General features: G+C 53.4%; 1 protein-coding gene and 1 non-coding gene across 9 annotated transcripts in view; one reads left to right on the plus strand and one right to left on the minus strand.

The window, feature by feature from the left end:
• LOC114694109 overlaps window positions 1–26111 on the plus strand; it is a 76102-nt gene that overhangs the window by 35213 nt on the left and 14778 nt on the right. The window lies entirely within an intron of this gene.
• On the minus strand, window positions 3331–17384 carry Tspan32 (tetraspanin 32). 8 transcript variants are annotated; one of them, XM_028870869.2, is made up of 9 exons: window positions 17254–17384; window positions 16562–16676; window positions 15555–15652; window positions 11301–11375; window positions 7620–7721; window positions 7009–7095; window positions 5572–5655; window positions 5189–5280; window positions 3331–4130 (listed from the first exon to the last, which is right to left on the minus strand). In XM_028870869.2, exons 1-9 carry the CDS (start codon window positions 17317–17319, stop codon window positions 4016–4018), a joined length of 834 nt encoding a protein of 277 aa, XP_028726702.1. In that variant the 5' UTR covers window positions 17320–17384; the 3' UTR covers window positions 3331–4015. The 8 variants fall into 8 exon arrangements, with proteins under 8 accessions (XP_028726702.1, XP_037064737.1, XP_037064744.1 ...); XM_037208842.1 differs by having other exon boundaries at window positions 16562–16855; window positions 17254–17379; XM_037208849.1 differs by lacking the exon at window positions 5189–5280 and having other exon boundaries at window positions 16562–16855; window positions 17254–17379.

Below are 26111 nucleotides of genomic sequence, written 5' to 3' on the forward strand. Positions count from 1 at the left end.
GACAGCAGAGCCAACCATGGCTGTTTAAAGCCTCACACACCGTGACTTGGTGATGAGCTGCAGAGATGAGCGTTCTCTGATGGCATCTGGTGGATTTTGTTTTCATGCTGTATTGTGCACTTTTTACAGACTCGATCTCACACTCCTCCTTTATCCCTGTCTTCCCACCGCCATTGTGTATGGGGTCCTATATTCCTTTCTCCTTCCTGTCTTACTTCTCCCTTTCCTTTTCCCTTCTTTGGTGTTTCTGTTGTTTCTGTTGAACCAGAGTCTTTCTATTTAGTCCATGCTGGCCTCAAACCCACAATCCCCTTCTCTGCCTCGTTGAGTGCTGGGGTTACAGATGCATATGTACTACCTCGCCCTGTGTATCTAGACATATCTGGGAAGAGGGAATTTCAGTTGAATAATTAATTGCCTTCATCAGATGCCCTGTAGGTAAATCTGTGGGGGGCATCTGCTTGATTGACAATGATGTGGAAGGGTCCAGCCCACTGTGGGCAGTGCTGCCCTGGGTTGTATAAGAAGGCAGAATGGGTAAGTCATGAGGCACAAACTAGTAAGCCATGTTCCTATGTGGTTTCTGTTTGAGTTCCTACCTCCAGGTCCCCATCCTGCTTGAGTTCCTGAGCTGGCTTTCATTAATGATGGACCGTTACCTGAAAGTGTAAGCCAAATGAACCCTATCCTCCCCAGGTTGGTTTGGGCCAGTGTTTAATCACCAAACTAGAACGGCCTGTCTATGTTCTTCAATGTTGATTTCACAGGGTGAAGCAGAGCGAGATGACAAGAATGGAACCAGGGAAGAAGTGCTTGCCACCAGAGCCCCCAAACTTTCTGTCTCGGGACCAAATGCTTGTGATGTTGGGGGAATCCCCTAGGGAGAAAACCCCATGTGTCTTCAGATGTGGAGTGCTTTAGTCCTCCTATTTGAGGAAGTGAATGTGTGGGAAGGAGCGAGCATGCACATCAGAAACACAAGGTGGCTTTAACAGGCTTCTTCTCCATGTGTCTGGCGACCAACTTCAGGATGGCTCTGATTTGGGGGGACCCTCTCTCTCTGGGTCTGGGTGTGAGGCAGGGTCACCTCCCTCAGGGGAAGTTCTCTTATAGGCTGCATTTGGGGCCTCAGCCTCGGTTAGGTCAGTGTATCTCCTTGGGACTTAGCAGCTCGTACAGATTGTGTGACCATTTAAGAGCAGGTGAAAGTTCTCTGTAGAGGTGGCTGAACTGTCGTGTGGCGGTGGTGGCTACAGGAGCAGGAGTTTTAGATCCTGTTTCCCACCACGCTCTGTCACCATCCCCCAGTAGGTGATTAGGAGGCGGTGGTAAGCAAAGTAAGATTTCTCTCTCACTTTGCAACACAGATGAACCGTGGTGTGGTAGGATAGCCACTCCCAGGAGGGCCTCAGACTCCCCAGATCCACAGAGACAGCAAGCAGGACAGGGAGCCGGGAGCTGGGGAGGGTGCAGGGAGTCAGTGTTGAATGGGGGCAGAGTTTCAGTCTGGGAAGATGGAAAGTTCTGGAGGCAGATGCCGTGGGTGGATGTTAATTCTGCTGAGCTGTGCACTTGAACATGGTCAAATGGCCAGTGTCAGGCACGGCGCATTTGACCAGTATCAGAAGAAAGAATTCTTGTTCAGACACGATCATCGTGTGTCCCTCAAAGCAAAGAGCTTCACCAGCCGGTGGAAGCTGGAGAATGCAGAGCACAAGGAAGGCCAGGCCTGCCCCATGGGTCTGAAGAAGAGGCTGGAGGGCAGTGAACCAAATTCACAGAGCAGAAAGTTGTCCTAGCTGGCAGCCGCCGAGGAGAGAACACAGCTGCAATCAATTAGGTTCTTCCAGCAGCCAGAGTGAGCCCAGATGGGGGAGCTTCTAGAAGACTCCGAGTAGGGCCCAGCTAACCTGTCCTCTTGCCTGGTGGAGAACCTGCCCACCCTATCTGGGCTCTGACCCACAAGCTGCTGCTACTTCAGGTTGCTGTTGTGAGCACACACACACACACACACACACACACACACACACACACACACACACACACACACACGCATGCGCTGCAGGCATGGCCCCCAGGGCAGGGCTCAGTGGCTGGATTTCTGGGAAGTGATTAATCTATGGAGGGGTTCATAATTTAATGGCATTTTTAAAAAGGAAACTAGAAAGTGAGGCCTCCTTTGAGGAAGAGGTCACTGAGTGGTGCCTTGAGAAGGGGGTTTCTTTGTCTTTGGCCCTTCTCTCTACTCCTGGCCACCATGAGGTATTAGCTTTACTCCACTGTACACATAGCCTGCTGTGTTCTGCCTCATTTGGGCCCCCAAACAATGAAGCCAGCTAACCATGGGCAGAGACCTCTAAAAACCTGAGTCAAACTAAGTTGACTTTCTCAGGTTTGAGTTGGTTTTCTTCCCTTCTTTCTTTAAGTTGACTTTCTCAGGTATTTTGTCACAGTGACAGACACAGACTTTGCCGCCAGGTTTATGCTCTTCCCTTCCCAGCACAGGACATGAATGTGGCAGTGTCTGGAAGGGGCAGGCGCAGGACTACATCTGACCAGGGCTCCTGCCCACCCTGTGCTGGTTTCCTCTGTCCTTGACCTAGTCTGTCCTGTTCCACAGACTCACCAAATCACCCTAGATGTTTCTATCTGTTCTGCATGGAGCTGTTTACCTGATGTCATAGTTGTAATCTGGTGTCTTCCACAGGCTCCTGAATGTTTGCTCTGTGTCACGGGTTTGATCTGAAATGTCTCCCACAGGCTCATATTCTGAATGTTCTGTCCCCAGCTTATGATGGTATTGTAGAGCCTGTAGGAAGTAGAGTCTGGCTAGCAGGAGGTCATTAGGGGTGGGCTTTGGAAGGTTATACCTGCCTGTGGTGGTTTGAATTAAAATGGCCCTCATAGGCTCATAGGGAGTGGCACTATTAGGAGGTGTGGCCTTATTGGAAGAAGTGTGTCACTGGAGACTGGCTTTGAGGTTTCAGATGCTCAAGCCAGGCCCATCATCACTCTTTCTTCCTACTACCTGCCAATCCAGATGTAGAGCTTTCAGCTACCACTCCAGCACCATGTCTGCCTGCATGCCACCATGCTTCCCAGCATGATGATAATGGACTAAAAACCTCTGAACTGTAAGCCAGCCCCAGTTAAATGTTTTCCTTTAGAATAGTTGCCGTTGTCACGGTCACAGCAATGGAAACCCTAAGACACTGCCCCTGGTTCCACTCTACCTGTTCTCTGCTATTACATGACTTTTCTCTGGGAAACACGAGCGAGAAACCAGTCACCCCAGGTGGGGCATGGACAATAGAGAGGATTCTACTCAAGTTTCAACTTGAAGCAATGGATTTATTGGGGTGAGGAGTTACTTATAGGGAGCGTGGGAGACCCCCAAACAGTGTTCTTACCTAAAAGCCCCACCCCATGATAGGCGACAATCTCATGGATGCTGGACCATGGAGACCTGGCTTCAGTTAACTTTTCACACTCTGGCACCTCCCAAGATCCTAACAGTTTCTTGGCAGGAGGGAGTGGTAGCTGGAATTGCAGGCGAGGATATGGTGACCTCTTCTCCCTAAACTAAGAAGCATTAACAGCCCCATGGCCATTACCAAAAACCTGGCTATTGCCATGTGGTTCCATGCATTTTGTTGTCGTGACTACAGAGCAAAGGTGGTCCATGATGACCCAGAGGAAGTTAGTTTACAACATCTAGCCTCCAGCATTTGCCACCTTATATTCCTGCTGACATAGACACAGCCACTCCTCCATGCCTTTCCTGTTGTGATGGACCAGAATCTCTCTGAAACCATGAGCAAGAATAAATCTTCCCTGTGTCTGGTAGGTGTCTGACCACAACAATGTAAAAGTAACTAACACATCTGGTGGACTCTTCTCCCCTTCCGTTCTCCCACCATGTGGATCATGGGAGGGCGCAGGGCCAGAGTCTTCATCTCTGTGGGCAAGCAGACAGTACACATCCTACTAGATCCAATGAGCAAACACCTGTGCTTCAGAGGGGTGTCGAATAGTTAGCAAACGCTTGTGTTTCAGAGGGGCGTTGAGGCACTGGCCCACCCTTGGTCCATCTGAAGAGGCTGGGTTCCTGGGGCTGGCAGCCATGGACTCTGAGAAGCAAAGGGAGATAGTGAAGTTGTTCTACATGTTCTGGGAAGAACTGGATATCTGTTCCAGAATGTTCTATAGGGACTATGAGGCTGTTATAGAACATCATAGAAGGGACTGCAAGTCCATCCCAGAATAGTCTAGAGTGGGTGGTGAGGCTGTTTCAGAATGTTCTAGAAGGTACTGTAAAAGGGACTGAACTATAATTCAGTCAGTGGCATGCACACATGCCCCTTCTCCTGCCAATTAAATAAAGTATAAATGAATAAATGTTAAAAAAAAATGTTTGCCTTACAAGCACAAGGACCTGAGTTTGATTCCTAAAACCCTAACAATGCTAGGCATTGTGGTGCATGCTTGTAATCCCAGTATTGGGGAGGTAGAGACAGAAGGCTCCCTTGGGCTCTCTAACCAGCCAGTCTAGTTTAATTGGTGAGCTCCAGGCCAGGGAGAGACTCCATTTTAAAGCAGGACAGCATTCCTGAGGATGACAATTGGTATTGTCTTCCAGCCTCTACACACTCATGTGTGCACACATATGAACATTTAAAAGTATGCCTCAGAATGCTCTGAAGGGAATGGCATGACTGTTTTCAGAATGGGCAATGCAGATGCTGCACATAGGGATCCAGATGTCAGAGCATTGAGTAGGTGGGTGGGTGGGCGGAGCTTGCTGACAGGAAGGTCCATGTGTTCTGGGAACAGAAGGGCTTTCCTAGCTGCTGGGACTGGTCCTTCCTGACTCGTCAATAAGGAGTCCTGGGGTTCCTTAAGGCCAGGTATCCTGGCCTGGGAGCTCTACTGGATGGCAGGAGGTGGGGTGGGGTGGGGGCTGGAATCTTCATATCTCTGTGTTGGTGGCAGAGTGATGTCAGTTCTCATCAGAGACTGGAAATGGGCAGAATAGAGGAGGGCATGTTGTCACCCCACAATTCCAAAGAACTTCCTATGGAGGCTACACCTGCTCTACTGGGCACAGGTAACACTTCCACGGAGATATATATATATACTGGGATATATAGTGGTGCTGTGAGACTCTTCCAGAGAGAGGGGGGCCTACCGTGGGCTCAGGGTGTATCTGCCTTTTCGATCCAAGCCACAGTAGGAGTGAATGGCAAACCAGAGGAAGGCGCAGAGCATCATGGCATATACCTGGAGCAATCAGGAGAGATGCCCAGGAGTCAGCAGCCATCAACAGTCCTGGTGGCAGATCCTTACCACTTCTAGGGAAGTTTCTATGATTGGGAAATGGGGGGCATGAGATAGACACCAGACCACCTCCCTGGGTCAGGGGCTGGCTCCTCCTGCTGACTTGGCCTGGAAGATCCTGGTAGTGCCATGACTAGAGTGTTGGCCTGAGGCAGTAGCCCAGGACTGCTTCTGTCTGGGAAGGGGCAAGGCAGGGCAGGATAGAAGGAGGACAAGGAAGGAACTGGTGGCTACCGTGAGGGCCAGGCTGGTGCAGGTCAGGGTGGAGGCAATTCTGTAGTGTGTCCACAGAAACTTCCCGATGCTCTGTAGGCAGTCCTGGACAGAGGCAACATGCATGGTTGATTGCCCACCCTGGCTGGCTCTCCCTGCACAGTGTGCTCAGCTTTCCCCATTCCACTTTTCTCCCAGAAGCCCCTGGGGCTGCATGATTTGCTCAGCCAGTGCCGAGGCCAGGGCAGTCAAGGTATGCACCTTCCCAAGCAGGACTGCTGAGCGCTCTGGAAAAGAGGCTTCATGAACCTTGAGACTGAGGGCAGGGTGCCTGTCTCTGTGGGGACAGTGACCCACTGCCCTGGGGGCCAGGGAGGGCCTTCCTCTGTTCTAGCTGCTCTGAGCTCCTCCAGTGGGCTACTGTTTGTCCCCAGGCAGTCCAGAGTGGAAGTACTCTAGTCCCCAGAGGCTGGTGAGGACAGAGAATCTGGAACTGCTAGACTCTTTGCTGTGGGTCTGACATCAACAGAGTCTCCCTTTCTAGAAATAGGAAGGTGACAGCTGACCTCTGGGACATTCAGATGCTGGCATTTTTGTTGGGGATAGCATTTGGGGAGGGTGAAGATAGGCTGGACCATGTGGAGCCCTACAGGGTACTTGCTTGCCTTTTGGCAAACAAGTGGTCCTCTTGCTGGCCTGCTCTGGCCTTGCTTCTCTCCCACCAGGGGTCCTTTGCAGCCCGGTCCTTGGCCACCCTGGGGCAGGAGGCAGGTGCTGAGCTATTTTGTATTTGAGACCTGAGGACTGTTCTTGGGTGGATGGGACTCCCTGACTCTCAGCCCCTTCCTTCCCTGCTGGGCCTTGAGCCATTCCCCACCCTCTTGTTTCTTGGAGGGTAGCCAGACATCTCTCCCCATGAGATAGGGCTGGTTTGTTTCCAAGATAGCAGGGGGATGGGACAAAGAGGGGGCTGGGTAGGGAGAGAGGGCCAGGGTGGGGGGTGAGTGAGTCAGAGCCTAGTCCTCAGGGCAGAAGGGCTACACCCTGGCCTTCCAGTAGCACTCTCTGCGCTTTCTGGGGACCCCTTCCTACTCCCCCTAAATAGCTGATCACTCTGTTATGTAGGGCCTTAGCTTTGAGCTTCTAGAAGCTTCAGAGGGGAGAGTGGGGGAGGAGCTTGATGGCCTGGGGAAGCCTCATGAAGGAGGGGAAGAGTGGGCGGGCACATGCCTGATGCTAGCCTGCAGAAGGGAGTTGGAGGTCAAGTTGGCCACCCCACGAGTCCCCGCCCCAGGGGGAGCCCCCACCATGGGGAGGGTACATCCCTGAGACTTGAGGGCAGATTCCAAGATGTGAGAGGCCACAGGGACAAAGAGGATGCAGATGTCCCATCTACCTGTGAAGTACCCAGCCCTCATCAGACTTGAGTGCAGAAGCCCTCATCCCCCTCCTCCTCACCTCTCTTATGGCCTCCTGGCCCTGGCATGGGATGGCTCTGGTGCTCGCCAGAAGCCCAAAAGGAGACTTCTTCCCACAACACAGAAACTGCAAGACAGACCAGAGAGGAGCATAGCGTGGGCGGAACTCACTGATGGGAAACTAAGGCACCAAGGCACACGTAACTTAGGTGATTCTGCAAACTAGGCCCCCAAGAGACCAGAGCCAGGGCTTGGGATCACAGCTGCTTCTAGAAAACTAGCCACCAGTGACTTGGCCCTGGTGATGGAACAGCATGACTCTCTGAGGACCTCTTCCCCTTACAGCAGGTCCCTGCTGCCTGCCTGGTGGCTGGACACCTGCTTCCTTGAAGAATACCAATTCCTTCTTGGGATTCTCATTCCATGTTGAACATGGAATGAAATCAAAAACACTTTGATTTTGCACTAACATTGGGTAGCCAGTCCTATTAGGGACAGAGGGGGATGGGTGAGATCTCAGTCATCTACTTGCAATGGGACCTGTGTCCTGGGATCATCTCTTGAAGCCTGGCCAGGATGGCTGACTCTAGAGGATGTCTGGCACCCATTCTCTGGAGTACAGCAAGTATGACTACCCTGTCCCTGGCTCACCGTGTCCTGGATGGTGGCCAGCTCCTGCCACCAACTGCTAGATGGGCTCTTCATTGCCTGGTCATACACGAGGTCATAGGTGTCCAATACTGCATCCTCCACCTGCACCAAGAGCATATGGATATAGGCAATAGAACCAGCCAGCTGAGAAGTGTGGACAGAGGTCTGGACTAGTTCCTCTGTTCCCTAAGGTACTTGTGGACCCTTCTCCAGAACTACCCGGAATACTGGGAAGGTGAGCTCTAGTCTTGGACCAGGGAAGGTCAGGGGATCTGGGGTCAGATCCAGGTAGACAAGGCAGAGGAAGAAAGAAGCTGGGTGGGGCTAAGGCTGGCCCTGCTTTTGCTCCACACACAAACAGCCTAGACTTTTTTTGCTTCTGTCTCCTAGCTTTGTTTCTCTACTCTGTTCAATCCCTACCCCAAGATGTTCTCCCCTAGGCTGAAAATGTTTTCAGAGACAAGCTGGAATTTCATCTCTCCCAGGAAGGCATTTGGAAAGCAGGGTTCACTGGTCTCCTGGCCCAGGCCAAGTCTTCCAATATCTTTCTGCCTTGAAGACCCTGAATCCTCCCCACTCCCAGCCTCATGCAGGCCAGTAGCCAGGTCACACAGAGTTGTCCTGAATGGCTGGGGTGGTGTTGAAACCCTATGCCTCCTCTGGTCACTCCTGCCTTTCAGAAAGGAAGGGTTTCTGTCCCATGGCATGATGTCCACTATGGGCCTCACTCACCAGCTGCCTACAGGTCATAGTAGGCAGGTAGGCAGTTAGAGGTGCTTGGTTAGTCTAGCCCAGGCCCAAGGCCCCTGCAGGAGACAAGGGAACTCCCTGCTAACTGCTGATCCTGGCACCGATTTCTCCCTCTCCATCCATGCAGCAGAGCCAGACATCCCCATGAGTCATCCCCAGCTCAGCCTGCCCCGGCCCTCCCCCACCCAGGGCAGGTGCCAAGCTGGCCTTGGTGGCTGGTCATTCTGGGCCAGAGCCCTCTCATGGGCTCAGCTTCTTCAAGCCTGTGGGGTTACTGTGTCCTTAAGAGAGCAAATCCTGGGGAGGGCTGGGAATGCCTGGAGCTGGTCGGGGTGGGTGGGGCAGGTAGGCGAAACAAGCAGGCTAGCCCTTTTTGCACCTCTCCCTAGCACAATTGACTTTATTTCCCTCCTCAGTCCTACCACTTTTCAGGGATGTCCCAGTGCCCAGGGGCCCTCTGTGCACTGTCATTCCTGCAGGACAATAGAGATGACATCAGCTCTAGAGCTCAGCTCAGCTTGGTTCTGCCCAGCATCCCACCCACCATGAGCACAACAGAGGCCTGCCCAGACCTCAGAACCTGACCTTGGGGCCTCGGAGACCAGGATGGACTCTCTGAGAGCCCTGCACTGGGGTGGGCGTAGTACATTGCCATCTGCACCCATTTTGGCACTCAGGGTGCTCTGTGAGAGACTTGAGGCTGGATTTTTGTTTGTTTGTTTGTTTGTTTTTTCCATAGGAATCTGGAGGGTAGACCACAGGCTTCTTAAGCCAGAGCCCCAAGCCTCCACATCACTTACCCAGGGGTCCCTCCTAGCAGGGATCTGTGTCTGCAGGGTTGGCAAGCAGCTTCTGGGGTACAAACTCTCCTTTGTAAGTGTGTTATCCAGCGTGGAGGGTGGAGAAAGCCCTGAGTATATGAAGTCCTGAGTGGGTGTTTGTTGTCAAGGACCAAAGCCTCAGACCCACGAGAAGCTGGCAAAGCTTGCTACCCTGTGAGTCTCACTGAGACTAGCTAAAGCTGCCTGGCTGTCCAGCTGTATCCGATAAACCCTCTCTCCTTGTTTATTTGCTTGTAATAACCCCGCCTCCTTGTTCAGCTGTATATAATAAACGCACTGAGCTGCTGGGGGCGAAGGGACTGCGGGGTTCCCACCAGAGGGTTCAACCCACCCGATTCCAGCTTTCCTGTGTGTCTGTCCTTCTTCACGCCCTTGCCGCCCCTGTCAGGTCAGTGCCTGGAGCTGTGCAGGACACGGCAGCCAGGTTATGTGCAGATTGAAGACTGGTGTCTAGGGTGTCCCCCTGTCTTTCTCCCTAAGGCCAGGACACTGTGATATCTGACTGGGCTGGGTGACTTCCCTTCCCCCATGTTTGCCAGCTCAGGGTAGTACAGATGGGCCATACAGCCATGGCCAGGAGGGCCCCCCACAGAGCTGCAGGTGGCTTGAGGGCCAGCGCTGGGTCCTGAGGCTACATAGACATGTCTGTTCTATGCTTGGTCTTGACATGAATTATTAAGGAAAGCTGAACAATTCATTCTCCACTCCCCGGGGACAGTGGGAGATTGTGGCCCAGTAGCTCTGAAGCCACCGTGAGGGTGTAATGAATAGTCCTATCACTCTGTATTCATCACATCGCAGGCTGGGCCACACTGCTATCCTCAGCAACCTTGGATGCCTGCCTAGACCTATGTCCTGGGAGGGGCATCAGGAAGGAGCACCCCATCCTCACTTCAGGCCAGAGCCTGTGTCTACAGAGACAGACAAGGTCTCTTCCTCTGTCCTTCAGCTTCTTGCTAGACCCTTGCTTTAGGATGTCTTGGGGATCTTTCCAGGGAGGTGTGGGGAAGCTGGGAGTGACTTCTAAGCATCACTAGTTGATTCCTGTATCCTTTCTTACCCTTGGGGCTGGGGGCAGCTGGGATGACCAAGTCTAAGGCCGTGACCTATTGGGCCTGGATTGATCCACTGGTAGGGAGAGCATGGGATGATGGGAGGATGTTTTGGTGATTCTGCACAAGCTGTGCTTGGTACCACACATGGCCTCATTCCAGCCCGGGCCTACCTAGAACTAGGTCCACATTCCAGACAACCTGGAGCGCAGAGGGGCCTGACCACCCCTCCACCATTGCCTCATCTCCACCACGCAGCCACACTCCAGCAGGGCCTTCTACTCTCCATGGAGAGAAGCCGGCACAGAGGCCCAGCGGGGACAACGGACCTGCCCAAGGCTGGCCTTCTGCCTTTGACTTCAAACCCAGGGTGCTTTTCACCTCCAGGTAGCTCACCGGGGCTCACATGGGCCCTCTTGGAAGTCAGAACTCCAGGACAACAGATAGGCCAGCAGGCCAGGGCCTGGGAGGAAGCCCTGGCCCACTCAGGGTCAGGCACGCCTTAGAGAACTGCCCTAGTGATCAGTCTTACGGGGATTGGAGTAAGAGGTCCCTTCCCTTCTGTACATTAAACCCTAGTTGCTGTCTGTCCTCTGGTCACTGTAAGGCCCCTGTCTGTCCCCAAGTTTAGGGCTCAGAATGTAAACACAGCTTTAGAACAGAGAGATGGGCCACAGCTGCTCCAGGCTAACCCGAGGCCAGCCCCTGATACCAGGCAGCTGTCTTGACTGAGGCCACCCACACTGTGACTCAGGCCTCCAGCCGTCCAGACCACCCATCACTGGACAGGGAATGTTCCGCCAAAATGCTGCTAGGCCCTGCTGCCTCTGGCAGGACACTGGGACACCCATGCCCTCAAGCTGTTGTGGGAGTTCAACCCTCTTCCAGATTCTAGACCATAGAAGAAATATTTTTTCCTTTAATATTAGGGTTGGGGTGAGTCTTTGGGGATCTCCTTGGGCAGGGAGGAAGGGTGACGCAGAAAGTCTGAGCAAAGAGCCTGGCTGGTCCAGATAGAGGGTCCTGGCTGCACTCACCTGGGTGGGGTTGTGGAATCTCCAGAATGCCATCTGTACCAGGACACAGAATGACAGGGCAAAGCACAGGAACCCCTAGGGGCAGAGATGGCCGAGTCACTGCACAGTTAGGTATGTGGTCTGGGGAGGTAGGGCAGGGTACCAGGTAGGTAGCTTCCCCAGGTGGCTGGGCTGAGCTGCTGGCTTGAGCCCCATTAAATACTGCTCCCCAGGCTCTATGTGGCTCCAGAGGACCTGTGACCTAAGGTGTCACGTGCTTCCCCAGGAATGGAGGCCTTTCCAATATGGTGGAGACCCTAGCTCACTGAAGCTACTTCTAGAAGGAACAGTAACCCCAGGAAGCCCAGGCAGTGCCTCTCTGTATCTGAAATGTCGGCAGCAAACCCCCTGCCCCAGCCCTTTAAACACTTTTTTAGATTAAAAAAAAAAATCTACATTTATGGGGAGGCCAGAAGAAGGTGTTGGATCTTCTGGAACAGGTGCTACAGGTAGTTCTGTGTGCTTCCTGGGAACTGAACTGGGATCCTCTGGGAGAGCGGCTAGCCCTTGTGACCGCTGAGCCATCTCTCCAGCCTCGCTCACCTCACCGTCCATCCCCTCCTTTGAGGTAGAGCCTCCTGTAGCCCAGGCTGGCCTTGAGCTCGTGATTCTCCTGCCTCCATCTCCTCAGTGCCATGATTACAGGTGTATGTAGCCACTACGTTTTATTCAGTGTTAGTGACTTTACGAGGGTGTCATGGGGGCTAGGCAAGCACCCTATCGACTGACCCACACCCCAGCCAGAAATGTCTCCCTTGAAGGTAGAGAATGGCCACCTCATACAGGGTGCCTTCTGTGGGCTCTTTGTTGTTCTGTTCCTGAAAAACGTTTCCAAGGAGATCCTAACTTCTACAGTCTGACTCAGAGAGGACCACAGCCCATAACCCCAGGCATAGGCTCGACACCCCAGAGACTATATGACCTCTTCCCCTCATGAGTTTTCTACCCTTGCTCTACCCCACTGCATGGGTCTCTATGGTCATCCCACTCCCACCCCTCACCCCAAGTGCTAAAAAGGGACTTCTTTACACACTCCACCCTTTCCTTCTCTCTTTTAGTCAGGGTACAACTTCTTACTTCCTACGGAAGCTAGCGGTCAGTGCAGATCTTCTCCCTGGACCGTGTACTGGTACAAGTTCCTACTCTTCTGTGAATAGTTTCACAGGGTCACTCTAGACTAGGAACCCCGTTCCTCAATAGCACACCTCAAAATTCCCATCCAGTGACCTCCAATCTGGGTACCCTCCGCGCCCTGCCTAGCACTCTTGATGGTCAGCCTCAGCGTGATGCACATAGGTCCACTCAACACACAGAGGCCCCTGTGTGACCACTGAGCCTTCTGTATCAACCACCACCCCACTCCCAAGTGTCACTAGCCTGTCACTCAACAGATATGGGTTGCTGTGACCTGGCTGTCTCAACCCAGCCTCACTCAGGGATAACCCCCATGAGGAAAAGTGACCAGTATGCAGAGCAACCTCCAGTCGTAGGCCAGGATGATGGGGACAAACAGCCTGTGCCAGGGCCAGCTTAGCTCTGCCAATTGTATGCCAAGAGCTAGGGTCACCCACCGGCACTGCGCCTCAAACCTGGGTGGGGGTGGGCTCTGTCGGGGTGGGGTGCCCCCTCCCCTGCTTCCTCCTGCCTGTCCCAGAGCCGCATCACTATCTTGGATTGGCCCTGGGTGCCTGCTGCTTCTGCTCCCACCTCTCTTTATCCTTCCTGCCCCTTCTCCCGCTCCTGCCTTCTCTCTCCTCCACCTTTTCTTCCCTCCGTCCCCTCCTCCCCCCTCTTCTCTCTTGCTGGCAGTTGAGGGCTGCCTTCCCCATCTGGAAGCCATTCCTCAACTCTGCCTCCCAGCTGAGGCTGTGAGCCAGCCCAAGAGTCCAGCCCTTTCCAGAAACCATTTCATTCTCAAGAGGGAGTTTCTCCCTCCCTCTCACTCTGTCTTTGTCTTTGTCTGTCTCTTTCTCTGTCTCTCTCTGTCTCTGTAACTGTCTGTCTCTGCCTATCTGTCTCTGTCTCTCTCTGTCTCTCTGTCTCTCTCTGTCTCTGTCTCTGTCTCTCTGTCTCTGTCTCTCTCTGTCTCTGTCTCTGTCTCTCTCTCTCTCTCTCTCTCTCTCTCTCTCTCTCTCTCGTGTGTGTGTGTGTGTGTGTGTGTGTGTGTGTGTGTGTGTGTGTGTGTGTGTAGAAAGGGTCTTAAGATCTGCATAGTGCAGAGAAAGGTTGGGCCAGGCCTAACTGTGACCATTTTTCTCTCCACTCATTCTAAATGAAAATGAATGGATAAATAAACTTGTAAACAACTTGAGTCTGCTTCCTGCAGCTAGCGAGCTCTTTCATTTCCTGTGTTGCAGAAGGTGGTGCAGGAAAGAGCAGAGAGGGGGCCGTGGGCACAGAGTCACGGTGGGGGATGTTGCCACTCCCTAGACCCCTTTCTCTGTGCTCTGACCTGAAGGCCAGGTAAAACACACAGGCAGCACACGGGGCAGGCAGAGGCAGATGGCACCCACCATGTGCACAGGCACTAATATAAACACGACCCAAAGGGGCTGTGACCAGTGGAACTCCCAGTGACCCTGTGGTGGCTGAACTGGGCTTTACTGTCCCTGCTGGGGTAGAGGGTGCTGGGATTCAACAAAGCGCAGAGCCCACACAGGTCCTGGAGCGGCTTTGAGAACATAGTTCTGAACAGGAGGAGTCTGGATGTGCCTTTCAGCCTGACCCACATAACCATACCGCATCAGGCCCAGAGTCTGTTAGGGATGTGGAATGGAAGACTTGGGAGGCCTGGGTGGGTTCTAATGCTCCTGGAATCCTTTGCTCACAAATCAAGTGCCAAGCAGGACATGGGAGGAGCTTGGGAAGGCTGAGATGGAATAGGCTGATCTGGAGCTGGGCCCCTGGGCCCACCTGCCTGCCGCCTCCTGCTTCACAGTGCTGACAATGGTGCCCCCTGGTGGCTGAAGTTACACCCAGGCGCAGGCCTCTTGGGCTGGCTTCTGCATACCCCTGCCTCCATCTTGTCTTTTCCTCCTTGTTTCCCTCTAGCAAGGCACAAATCGTCTGGGGTCCACCAGCTCTGTTACTTCTTCACTAGGGCCTCCCTCTGGGCCCTAAGTCCAGGCTCTCTTTGTTCAGTGTTCATTCATGCCAGCATTATCCCCACCCTGCCCCTGTGTCGTCAGAGCAAGAATCCTGGTGAGGCTGGGGCTGCCAAGTTCTGCCTAGTCCACCACACAGGCCCACCCAGGTCTGTCTGGTCCCTGAAGCGGCTCTGGGTAGGAGGTGACTCTGTCCCTGTCTTTGGAAACCAAGGGTCGTCAGCAAACGTACTGAGCATGAAGACAGGATGCAGAGTTTAGTTTCAGTCTATCCAGGAAGCAAAGCCTCTGGCTCAGGTTCCTGAGGGTTCCTGGGTTCCCCCTGTCACTCATAGGCAGAGGGTGGAAGTCCTACAAGCAGGGGCACAGGGATGGGTGGAGGAGGGAAATGAGATCGTATGCCTGGAATGGAGGTGGGGAGGGGGCGGCAGGTAAGAGACCAGGGGACCAGGAAGGAGCTGCCCCGGTTCAGGTGACTGGGAAAGCCTGGATCAAACAGGGACAGGGTGGCCATGGGAAGAGTCCTGGCAGATAGAATCTGGTTGTAGGGGCACACTAAGGCACCCGTATAGAGAATAGTTATGGCACCAGCAAGGGCTTTCCTCCATGGGATTGTGAAACTTCTCTTCAATGACTAGGCAGGGATAGTGGACCCATGAGAAGGAAGCCCAGGCTGCAGAATCAGCTTCGGGACCTCCTTGTCCCTGGTTGGTCTCCTAATGAGAAGTGGTGGAATTCATCCAGCTCTGGCTAGATATCAGAACCAGGCCCTCCCTGTTAGGGCCTTTGGAGATGGCCCCAGGGCTGAGAGTGCCAACTCTCTTTCAGGGGCCCTACAGAACCATTATTAGATCTGAGGAAGCCCTATGGAGACTTCTAAACGACCCAGGTGGAGGATCCTGACTGGTCCAGGTGGGAGGATCCTGACTGGTCCAGGTGGGAGGTCCTAACTGTGTAGGTGGAGGGACTCCCTGGTGCATATCCCCTGACCTTTGCTTCTTTCTGGATACTTCTGCTGGGGTCGGGCAGCTCCCCAGGTTTACTTCTCTCCAGCTCTTGTCCCTGTCTGAGAGTCGGAAGCTGGGGTCATCTGGCAGCACACAGAACTTACCGCAGCCATGAGGCCATGGGCCTCCCTTACTGTGGCTATGGTGCTCAGGGCAGCGCCCAGGCTCAGTAGACCTGCTAGGCTGATCCCCACGTAGAAGGCTGTGGGAAGGGAGAGGCAGAGGGTAAGGGATCGAGCGTGGGGACTGGGCATGGAGGTTGGATCTGAAATCGACTTCGGAGGTCACAGAGCTAGAATTCAACTTCTGGGGAGGTCCCAAGAGGCACATAATCTCTGGCCCCAAAAAGAAGAGGTGTGCCATAGCCTAATAGCCTGTTTCCTCTCAAGACTGGGAAGGAAGGAGGAAGAGCAGGAGCAAGCTAGGGGCCATACTCTTTACCCCCTTTCTCCGGCCTTCCCTGCCTCACAGACTATCTTGAAGCCACATCCCCACACTCTAGTGAACGGGTGGCAGTGTGGGGCTGTGACTTATCAGTCCAGGCCCAGGCCTCAGGCTTCCTGCCTGGGCGGAGCCTAGCTCCTCGGAAGGCAGGGGGCCTAGGGACTGGGGCTGCCAGCCCCCCATTCAAAGGCCTCAATTTCTCCCACCCTTTCCTACTGGGTGGTCGCCTTCCTGGGTTCCTTGCATTTCTACCAGGAACACCCGCCTTGTTAAAGTAGCCCAGCTCTTGTGGAAGTGGGATACTCTGGCGGGCGTGGCCCTGGCTGGGCATTTTCTGCCCTCTGAATATGGCATTCACTGCTGAGTCCCACAGCCCCATCTGATCCCTGCCCTGAAAGCACATATCTGGGGCCTGGCACAGCTTCAACAGTCCCGTGTGGCCGGAGAACCAGGGCAGGAGTGCCTGATGTTGCCTACATCTCCCCACTTCTGTTAGTGCAACCAGGACACTGGGGCGTCCCTTCCCTGCCCCCAACCTCTGACTTCTACCCAAAGCCAGCTCCTCTGGACGGCCTAGGGCTGGGGGAGTCAGGTCAGTCCCTCCCAAATGCTTTTGGCCCTGGAGCCCCCCCACTTCCTCTCCCCAGCCATCTCTGGCCTCACTTACCCCAGTAGTGCATTGCTTCATAGGGGTTCCTCTCCAAGGATGCATGGCCAATGACAGACAAGTGGTCTCCAAAGTGAGTGACGGCTGCCATGGTGGCCGTAGAGAGGCCCAGCAGCTGAGAGTGAGGTGGGCTCATCATCAGAGCTGGGGACAGTGGCAAAGGCCCTCCCGCAATGACAGAGGGTAGGGCCTGGGCTTCTGGGCGCCCCAGCCTGGCTCCCTCCAGGAGCAAGGCCGCTGCAGGAGGCCTCCGTGTTTCTGTGGATGGGAGGGACAGGTCCTCCCACAGACATGCTGCCACACACAGAGAGAAGTCCACACCACGCATACTTGCGCCTGTTTTCTCTAAGGGCTCAGAAGATCACATCAAACTGTCTGCAGAGACCCTGCGGTCCCTGTCCTCTCCCGGATCCCCAGTAGCACCCCTTCCTGGCAGTCCCTGTGCACTCCAAACCACCAGCCAACCCAGGTTCTCCCAGGCTCTTCACTGCCCCTTGGGGTAACAGCTGGGCCTACAAGGACAGGTGTCCACAGTCCTCTAAGGTGGCCACCAGGGACCCAGACCCAGTCTGTGGGACTCTGGTGTGGGGGGAGGGGAGCTCACAGTGCTGGAGGGCCTGGGCATGGTGAATTATTTCCCCTACTGCCCACCTACCCACCCACCCACTCCTTCTGTTCCGCTTGCATGTTACCAAGACAAAGAAGTTGGTGATCAGTATCTGGCATTTGGCAATCTTGATTCGATTCCAGTGCTCCATGATGGTCCTCTCCTCCTCCTCTCCTCTCCTCTCCTCTCCTCTCCTCTCCTCTCCTCTCCTCTCCTCTCCTCTCCTCTCCTCTCCTCTCCTCCCCTCTCCTCTCCTCCCCTCCCCTCCTCCCGTCCTCTCTGCTCCCCTCCCTTCTGTGGTTCCTCATTGGGTGGGGACCTCAGACCACAGCTGACCCAGTAGGTAGGATGTGCCCTCCCATCTGTCAACAGCCCTTGTAACCTAGTGGCTGGCTGGGTTGGGGGAAGGAAGAAGGGCAGGCAGGAAGGGGGGGGCGCAGTTTCTATACCTGCAGCTGCCCTGGCCTGGCCCAAGACAGCTGGGCTTTTGTAGGTGTATGAGGCCTCCCGGTGGGTGGGTTGGGCCACACTGCAGCACCAGGAGTGGGTGGAGTCTGGTGGCGCAGTAAGAGAAGAGCCCAATGCCTGGCATTGGTTAGGAGAGTGGACTAACCTGCTCAGCTACGGTTAGAACCTTCAGTGTTTGGGTTAAAGACCCTGTGTCTCAAAGTCCTCCTGGAGTTGATCCCCAAACAGGACTCCCGCAGGTGCTTTTTGTCTCAAGATCTGATGCTATTGGCCAGTTCATAATCAGCACAGAGGGGAAGGGTGTGTTAGAGTCAAGTCTCAGGAATGTCCAGGGGCTGGGCAAACAGGCATGGTACATACATAGGCGGTTCAAAATGGGGGAAGTTTATGGGTATTGGCCCTTGGTGGGCTAGCCATTTTGGATAGAAAACAAAAACAAAACGTGTTTCTCACAGCCAGTACCTGGGAGGCTGAGGCAGGAGGATTATAGCAAGTTAGAGGCTAGCCTAACCCACATAGTGAGCCCCATCTCAAAAATAAGTAGGGTGGAGAGGTGGCTCAGTTGGTAAAGTGTTTGCCCTGCAAGCATAGGACCTGAGGTCAGATTCCTCAGAACCTACGTTAAAGACGGCAGGCATGCAGTGCGTGCTTGTAATTCCAGCACTGTAGAGGCTGAGACAGGAGGATTCCTGGGACTCACTGGCCAGCCAGCCTAGCCTATCTGGTGACTCCTAGGCCAGTGAGAGACTTTATCTCAGTAAACAAGTTGGATGGCTCCTGAGGAAGGACACCTGAGGTTCACCTCCGGCCTCTACATACCTCCACCCCCACCCCACCCCAGGAATGCATACATAAATAAATACACAATGGTAAGGACCATCTGAGACTCTACCAGTCACTTTTTGAAAGGGGAACAACTATTTGCTTACTTCAAATATCAGAGCCCCACAGGAGGGTCTTACTCACTCACACCACAGGAATCTTTGTTAAAACATCATCTATCATAACACAGAATGACATTAAGCCATGGACAGCACAGTGCTGCAAATTCAAATACATGTAGTCGGTGCTAAGTGGGCTTTGGAGGCCATGGTGTGCCTGGCTGTAACATGAGTGGCTGCCATAAAATCTGGTTTACTCTGGGCCTTTGTAACACCAGGGGCCACTTCTGGGTACTCCAGGAAGGACTGTGTGGCTCTCCTTTCACATCCTGTAATATAGGGTCCTCCTGGCTGGGGGGCAACTTGGTAGGAAAAACAGGTGACTGTGGGAGTGGCCCCTGGGTCTTCTAGAAGCCAGTGGAACAGGGCGCTGACACTGGCGCCCATTATTGCTGTTCTCCTTCTTCCCAAGGGGCTCTTTCCAGAGCTCCAGATAGCTCCTCTGTAGCTCCCATCTTTCAGAGTCCCTGTCTTGAGACTGTAGGGTAGGTGAGGCATGACCACTGTAGAGTTCAGGGCTCAGCCAGGGTGCAGACCAGCTTAGGCGTGGCCTAAGCAAAGCCTCAGGGGTGACCTAAGCATCCAGTGTGCCAAGCCACCTACAGCAGAGTCTTCAGCTTGCTCACCACCTGGTTTTGCTCACTCCTTAACATCTTTCTCCACTTGCATGAAAGGAGGATCCAGGCAGCCTCGAGGGCCCCAGATGGGCCTGGAACCACCTAGAATCCCTTCCCCTATTACTCTGTGCCTAGGAGAAGAGAATGGAGCCAGGTTCTTTGCTCAAGTGGCCTTACTGTGTCTTCTCAAAGTGGTGGGGACCCCAGGCCATTCCCCCCAAGGCCAGGTCTAACCTTACCTTCTCTTTCCTGAGCCCATCAACAGGGCCAGGGAGCCATGTGTGGCAGGACCACCTAGCGACATACCCTTTGGATACCTTTGCATCCCACCTTCTGCTGTAGCACCTTCTCTAGGAGGAAGTGGTATGTCCGAGGAAGCTACTGTTCCGCCTGCTGCCTACCTCAGGACACCCTGGGGTATGACCCACTCCCAGTAGAGGGCAGTACTGGCCCTCTGAAGTCAGGAAGAGGCCCAAAGCTGCATGTTCAGCTCCAAAGAGATGGCCCAGATCCACTTTGGTCCTATGATAGATCCTGTGCTGACGCCAGGCTCATTGCTGGCTGCCCAGATCTCCAAGATGCTCTTTGTGTGTGTGTGTGTGTGTGTGTGTGTGTGTGTGTGTGTGTGCGCGCGTGTGCGTGTGTGTGTGTGTGTGTGTGTGTGTGTGTGTGTTCTATGTATGTGGGTATTTGTGTGTCTCTGGGTGTGTTTGTATATATTTATATCTGTATGTATACATTTGTGTGTTTTCTGTGTGTGTATTTATGTGTATATATGTATTTGTGTGTGTTAGTGTGCATTTACATTTGTGCTTGTATTTGTATATGTGTTATGTGTGTTTGTGTGTATCTGTGTGTATGGTTTTGTATGATGTGAGTTTGTCTTTGTATGTGTGTCTGTGTATATGTGTATGTGTGTTTGTATGTTGTGTGCTTGTGTGTGTTTACTTGTGAGTATTTGTGTGTATCTCTCTCTTTGTTGTGTGCATATGTCCGTGTGCATCTCTCTCTCTCTCTCTCTCTCTCTCTCTCTCTCTTTCTTTCTCCTCTCTCTCTCTCTCTCTCTCTCTCTCTCTCTCTCTCTCTCTCTCTCTCTGTGTGTGTGTGTGTGTGTGTGTGTGTGTGTGCATATTCACCCACAACAGGGCACTTACTGCTGGAGTATTACTACTTCCTTTCTGTTACTTCTTCCTTCATCTAATAATGAGTTAATTGACTAAAAACGGTTCTATCCAAAAGAGATCCAATGGCCAAAAGCTGGAGATTTTGAATAGTGTTAGGTTTCAATTAAAACAAAAAGGCTCCTGCCACCAAGCCCGACAACCTGAGCTCAATTCTGGGTGTCACACAGTAGAGGGAGGCGACTTCTGCAGGTTGCCCCCTGACAGCACCTCCATCTGTGTGCTGTGGCACAGCCCCGCCCCCACAGTGAATCCATACCAATAAGGCAAATGATAGACTACTCAATGAATGAGGACGAAGAAAACAAATGTCCCCTCCAGAAGAATTCCAGAGAAACCATGCCACGACTCCACCCTCCTCCTGAAGGCTGGCCAGATCTCGTCACCAGAAACCAGAGCCTCTTCCTTCCTGAGAAGAGAGAGGGGCTCCGCATAGTGGAGGCCTTGCAGGCAGCCCAGCCATGACACCCAAGAACAAGCATGTGGATGGTGGGGACCTGTGGTGGAAGGTTAGGAAATGGCTGTCTTCTTCCATAACCCATGACCCCATCTAACACTGAGAAAAATGGGACATTCCCCAACTTGGGGTCCTGCAGGACACCTGAGGAACCACCTCAGAACTCATGGTCACGTCAGGGACAATGAGAAATTGTTCTAGCCCAGAAGAGCCTTAGGAGGCAGGATGTAGGTCATGTGGGATCCTGGATAAGCCTTGGGGCCAGAAAAGGACAGGCAGGGAGACAGGAGATGGCTTTAATTGACAGCAATATATCAATCCTGGATGACAGCTGCCCCTCATCAACGTCACATGTTGCTGAGAAACATATTTTGTTTCCTGGTTCAAAGTTGCTACCACATATGTCCACCCTGTAGTCTGCATGTGACTGAGGACAGCTGCCTATCCTATGTGTGACTGAACATAAAATTGTGAGTGTACTGAGAACATCATGAGACTTTCTTTTCACAATTTTGTGTGTGCACTCACACACATGTAAAGGCCCAAGGTCAACTTTAGGTGTCTTCCTTGATCACTCTCCAATTTCTTTTTTTCTTTTAGATTTATTTTTGTTTTATGTGTATGGGTGTTCTGCCTGCACGTGTCTCAGGAACACCATGTATGTGCAATGCCTGAAGAGGCCAGAAGAGGGCTCAGATCCTCCAGAAGCGGCGTTAGTCCGTTGTGTGCCTTCATGAGCATCCTAGGAACCAGGCCTGGGTCCTTGGGAAAAGCCTCCAGTGCTCCTAACTGCTGAGCCGCCTTTCCAGCCCCTCACAGCTCACTTTTAGGGTGAGTGCTGGGATCAGACTCAGGTTCTCATCGTGCACTGACCGCTTTACTAACTGAGCCGCCTTTCCGGTTGGGGGGGGGGGTTGTTTTTTTGTAACTCGACTGTGAGGGTTCTACACATGAACTTTGTAGGTGACAGTATTGTGTCACAATGTCTAGAGGTTGGACACACCTAAAACCCTTTGGAATCTCCAGTGTGACAGGAACATCCTTCATGGGCTGGCTGGTAGTTCTGGCATCCAGGTTGCCTCAGGGTGGAGCTGCACACCAGGAAGTTCAAGACAGGAGGGAGGGTTTGGGGATCTCAATCCTACCCCTTCCCCCTGCCTCCACGGAGGGGAGAGCAGCTGGAGACCAGTGATGGCGTCAGCCCGTCTTCACCTTAAAGACATAATTAAAAGGAAAGGACACTGCAGGAGTATCCAAACAGCTGACCATGGCTGTGTGTGTGTGTGTGTGTGTGTGTGTGTGTGTGTGTGCCAGAGGGTGTGTGTGTGTGTATGTATGTGTGTGTGTGTGTGTGTGTGTGTGTGTGTGTGTGTGTGTGTGACAGAGGGCAGTGGACCTGAAAGTGACATGGGGGCATCCCCTTCCAGGTGCCTCACCCTGAGGCGTTTCTGGTGTGGTATCTGTGATCACCCTTCATCATGGCCTTTGTAATAAAGTGGTAGGCAGAGGTGGGCCAGCACTCCCCTTGAGTTCTGTGGGCTACTCCAGTAAGTGGCCCAGACCAAAGGAGGGGCCTGCAGGAACCAGCAACATACAGGTCACAACCTGGAGCTGTGATTGGCACCTGCGGGGGGGTGGGGGGGCAATAGAGACTGTGAGGGGGGATCTTTGTAAACTCTGTAAGACCAAACAACTCTAAAAAGTAGATGTCATTTCAAAGCCTGTTTTGTCGGTCCCCGGGTTGTGTCCCTGAGCCCTGCCCTCTTGGCCTTCCCCCTCCCCCTCTCCTTCCCCCTGCTCCTTCTCCACCAGAGAGGGGAGAGGACACTTACCACCTGATGTCCATCCACCCGCCCACCACCGGCTTGTCCTTCCCCTCCCCCCATGTTCATCTGTCCAATGCTTCCTTTATTCCTGTGTAGTTTTCTTTCACTGGTGCCTCAGTTTACCTACACAATTGCCTCTAGAAACCCTGGTGGGGTAGGGGGACTTTGGCCTAGGAGCAGGCTCCTGCAGCTTGAAGGCTATTACCCTGGGCCAGAAGGGTCATAGTCTCCTCTTTTGTCCCCTTAAGAGTCACCTGGAAGGAGGTGTGACAGAAGGCGCTCCTGTCTGCTCCTTGGGGACAAACAGCCCAACCTGCATCTGTCATCTGAGCACCTGGAGGGGCAGGGTGGGTGACACACAGCCCTTCCCACTCAGGAAGGCCAGTTACCTGGGTGCATGGGGACACCCACATCCTAGCTCTCTTCTGCCCCTGTCACTGCCTGGAGAGTAGGGCTCCAAGCCTGAGGGTGCTGCTAGGGAACCTGGACTGGGAATGGCCTGACTTTTGCCTTTGTCCTGACTTGGAAATTGCCCACTATAGTGAGAGTGAGACATGTGAGGAGCTGCCTTCTACCCAAGGCTGAGCCCAGGGGTCTCTTGTTCTCTGGCTCTGGCACATGGCAGCTGAGCCTATTCTCAGCCCACGCTCACATCTGTTGTAGCAGTGGATACCAAGACCAACCCTGTTCCACCCATCCCTGTCCTTCCTGGGAGTGAGGCCCTCCATCCTCACCATTGGGGCCCAGCTTGCGCTACAGGCTGCAGCTATCTTCCCTGGGGTCAGGGGATGGGGTGGGGAGGTATCCAGAGTCCACAACCCACCTCCCAGGATCCAGGGTCACTTTAATGAAAGCACATCCCTCTACCTCCATGCCGTCCCATTCTTCAGTGTAAGGAAGAGTCTTGGAGTCTTGCCTGGGTTACCCATGATGATGAAGAAGAGAAAGGGCCGGCTGCTCAGGGTACCTGGGATGGCTGTCATCAGAGTGACCCCTGGACCTCTTCCAGGCTCCCATGGCACCTGAAAATCTGGCAGAAACTCAGGGACCCTTTAGTGCCCCTTGCCTGATGGCCCTGTATCTCCCGTGTGGCTTCATTTTCATTCTCAAGCTTGTGGTCGGGGATGAGACTGCTCATTGGCAAAAGGCTTCGATTAAGTCACTGACACTTTTAAGCCTGCTTGGTGGCCTTTGGGAGCTGAGGAAATGCCACTCACTGGTGACCATGCCTCTTCGCCATTCAGGCTTCCCATCTGGTGCAGGAGGGCCAGAGGTGGGGACCCTTGGGATGGAAAGGGCAGGGCAGAGACCCGAAGAGAAGGGAGGAGCAGGGAGAGAAGGCTTTGGGAGGTCGACTGGCTACCAGCATCAGCAATAGACTGAGCTGTCACCAGATTGCTAGGAGGATGTTCTGACCCCAAGAATGAGAAACTAGTTAGCCTTTGAGAGGTGACTAAGGTCAGGTAAGACCTGGTGATGGGGTCAGTGGCCTTGTGAGGGGAGGAAGGAGAGTTGTGTGTGTCTACCATGTGTAAATACAGCAAGGGTCCCTTCAGCAAACCCAGAAGGGTGGTTATCAGGCTCATGCTGGCTGCACAGCGTTATGGTTTGAAGTGATGCGCTGTATGTCAAACTTACAAGGGGCTGAGCTAGGGATATAGCTTAGTGGGTCGAGTGATTGCCTGGCATGCACAGGCACTAGGTTTGATCCTCATCTCTCCATAACCCAGGTGGTGGTGGTGCATCCCTGTCATGCTAGCATGCTAGAGGTATAAGCAAGAACACCAAGAGTTCAAGGTCATCCTTGGCTGCACAGGGAGAACCTGATTGGATTAAGAACATCAGGGATTGGATTAAGAACATCCCTGGTGTTTCTCTGAGGACATTTTCAGTCTTACTATGCAGCCCCCACTGGTCTGGAGCAGGGTGGCCTGAGAGCTGGGATTAAAAGCATGTCTCACCATGTCTGGCATATGAGGGCATTTCTAAAAAAGATGAACAGAAGGAAGACCAGTCCTACATGTGGCCAGCGCCGTTGCCTGAGCTGGGGTCTGGGATAAAGAAGAAGAGAAAAGAGAGAAAACCAGCTGAGCACCAGCATCCCTTTCTCTGCATCCTGGCCTACTGAGATGTGAGCTGGCAGCCTTGTCCTCCAGCCACCACAGCTGCAGGCCACTGCTGCCAGGATGGCCCGTGTCCCCTCACACTTTGAGCCACAAGAAGCCCTTCCTCCCTTAGTTCATTTTTGTCAGGGACTCTGCCGCAGCAATGAGGAAAGGAACTACTATGCAGACAGTGCCCACTGAAGTCGTGTTCGCTCCGCTCTTGTGGTGGCCCAGCATGATGACTGTAACTCCCTGGCCCCCCTTGGCCAGTCTGTGTCCCCTTATATCCAGTTTCTGGGATTAGAGATCAGATACTGCTGGGCTGGCTACGGTTGGCAGCAGTGAGCTGAACAGTCAAAGCCCAGAGGTTCTAGATGTGTCTGAAGGTATCGAGGGCTAGGGTAGAAGGGCCAAGGCACCGAGAGACCCAGAGGCTCTCAGCTCTATCGTACCAGGGCTTGCCGAGGCTGCCAGAACCAGGCTTAGGCAATCACCCCAGCTGTGGCACTGAGGGCTGGAGTCTCCCTAACAGGTTGCTCTGAGTATTCAGAAGCAGGGAGGAGCATATTAGGGTTGTCTCTGCCCCCCCAGAGGCCACAGGCAAAGACAGAAAGGGCAATCTTGTCTCAGTCAAGGTCCTTGCTCACACTGGGGTGTCATGGTGACTTTAGCCAACCACTGTTCCTGGCTTAAGTCAATGTGAGATAAACTTCTGATGCTTTATTTCATTTCTTTTTTTGGCACAGGGTCTTGAAATATAGTTCTGGCTGACTTGGAAACACATATGTCGTTCAGGCTGGCTTTGAACTCATCATCTTTTGCCCCAGCCTGCCAAGTGCTGGGTTTACAGGCAGGCACAACCGTGCTCGGCCAAATTTTGATATTTCAAACACCAGAATCAGGACTGAGGCAGATTTAAGAGGGGTGGCCAGTCAGGGTGGGTGTTGGGCTGGGAGAACTGAGACCTTGATGGAAGACAGACAAGAGGAACCTTTGCCAGGACCTGTCTGGGAACCCCTGTGCCTGTTGCAAATGTGGCCTCTGTGGTGGGCAGTGGTTCGAGTAGCCTGGTCTGTAGATACCGGTACCTGGTCAGTTGGTCATGGTATCTCCAAGGCTGAAGGACCAGCACTGGAGTCTCAGCCTGAGAGCACCAGTGAGGAGCTTCAGGCCCAGCACACTGACATCACCCACACAGGCCTGGCTCTCTCAAGGTCCAGGTCAGCATCCCAGACTGAGGAAGGGCCCTGCTACGCTATACAGTCTTGCACTGTTCCTCTTTCTTCCAGCTTCCCAAAGGGACCTGCAGCCACTCGCCTGGCGCCTTTGCTCTGGGAAAGAGTATGAA

The sequence above is a fragment of the Peromyscus leucopus genome, chromosome 1 (assembly GCF_004664715.2).
Source record: "Peromyscus leucopus breed LL Stock chromosome 1, UCI_PerLeu_2.1, whole genome shotgun sequence".
In the NCBI taxonomy this organism is placed as follows: Eukaryota; Metazoa; Chordata; class Mammalia; order Rodentia; family Cricetidae; genus Peromyscus; species Peromyscus leucopus.

Coding starts and splice junctions, on each gene's coding strand:
- Tspan32 (XM_037208837.1), bottom strand. CDS start 17,287: ATGCCAGATACTGATCACCAACTTCTTTGTCTTG. Junction 16,856..17,253: donor TCACCAACTTCTTTGTCTTG/GTAACATGCAAG, acceptor TGTGTGTGGCAG/CATGTCTGTGGGAGGACCTG. Junction 6,306..7,008: donor GCCAGGAGGCCATAAGAGAG/GTGAGGAGGAGG, acceptor CTCCTGCCCCAG/GGTGGCCAAGGACCGGGCTG.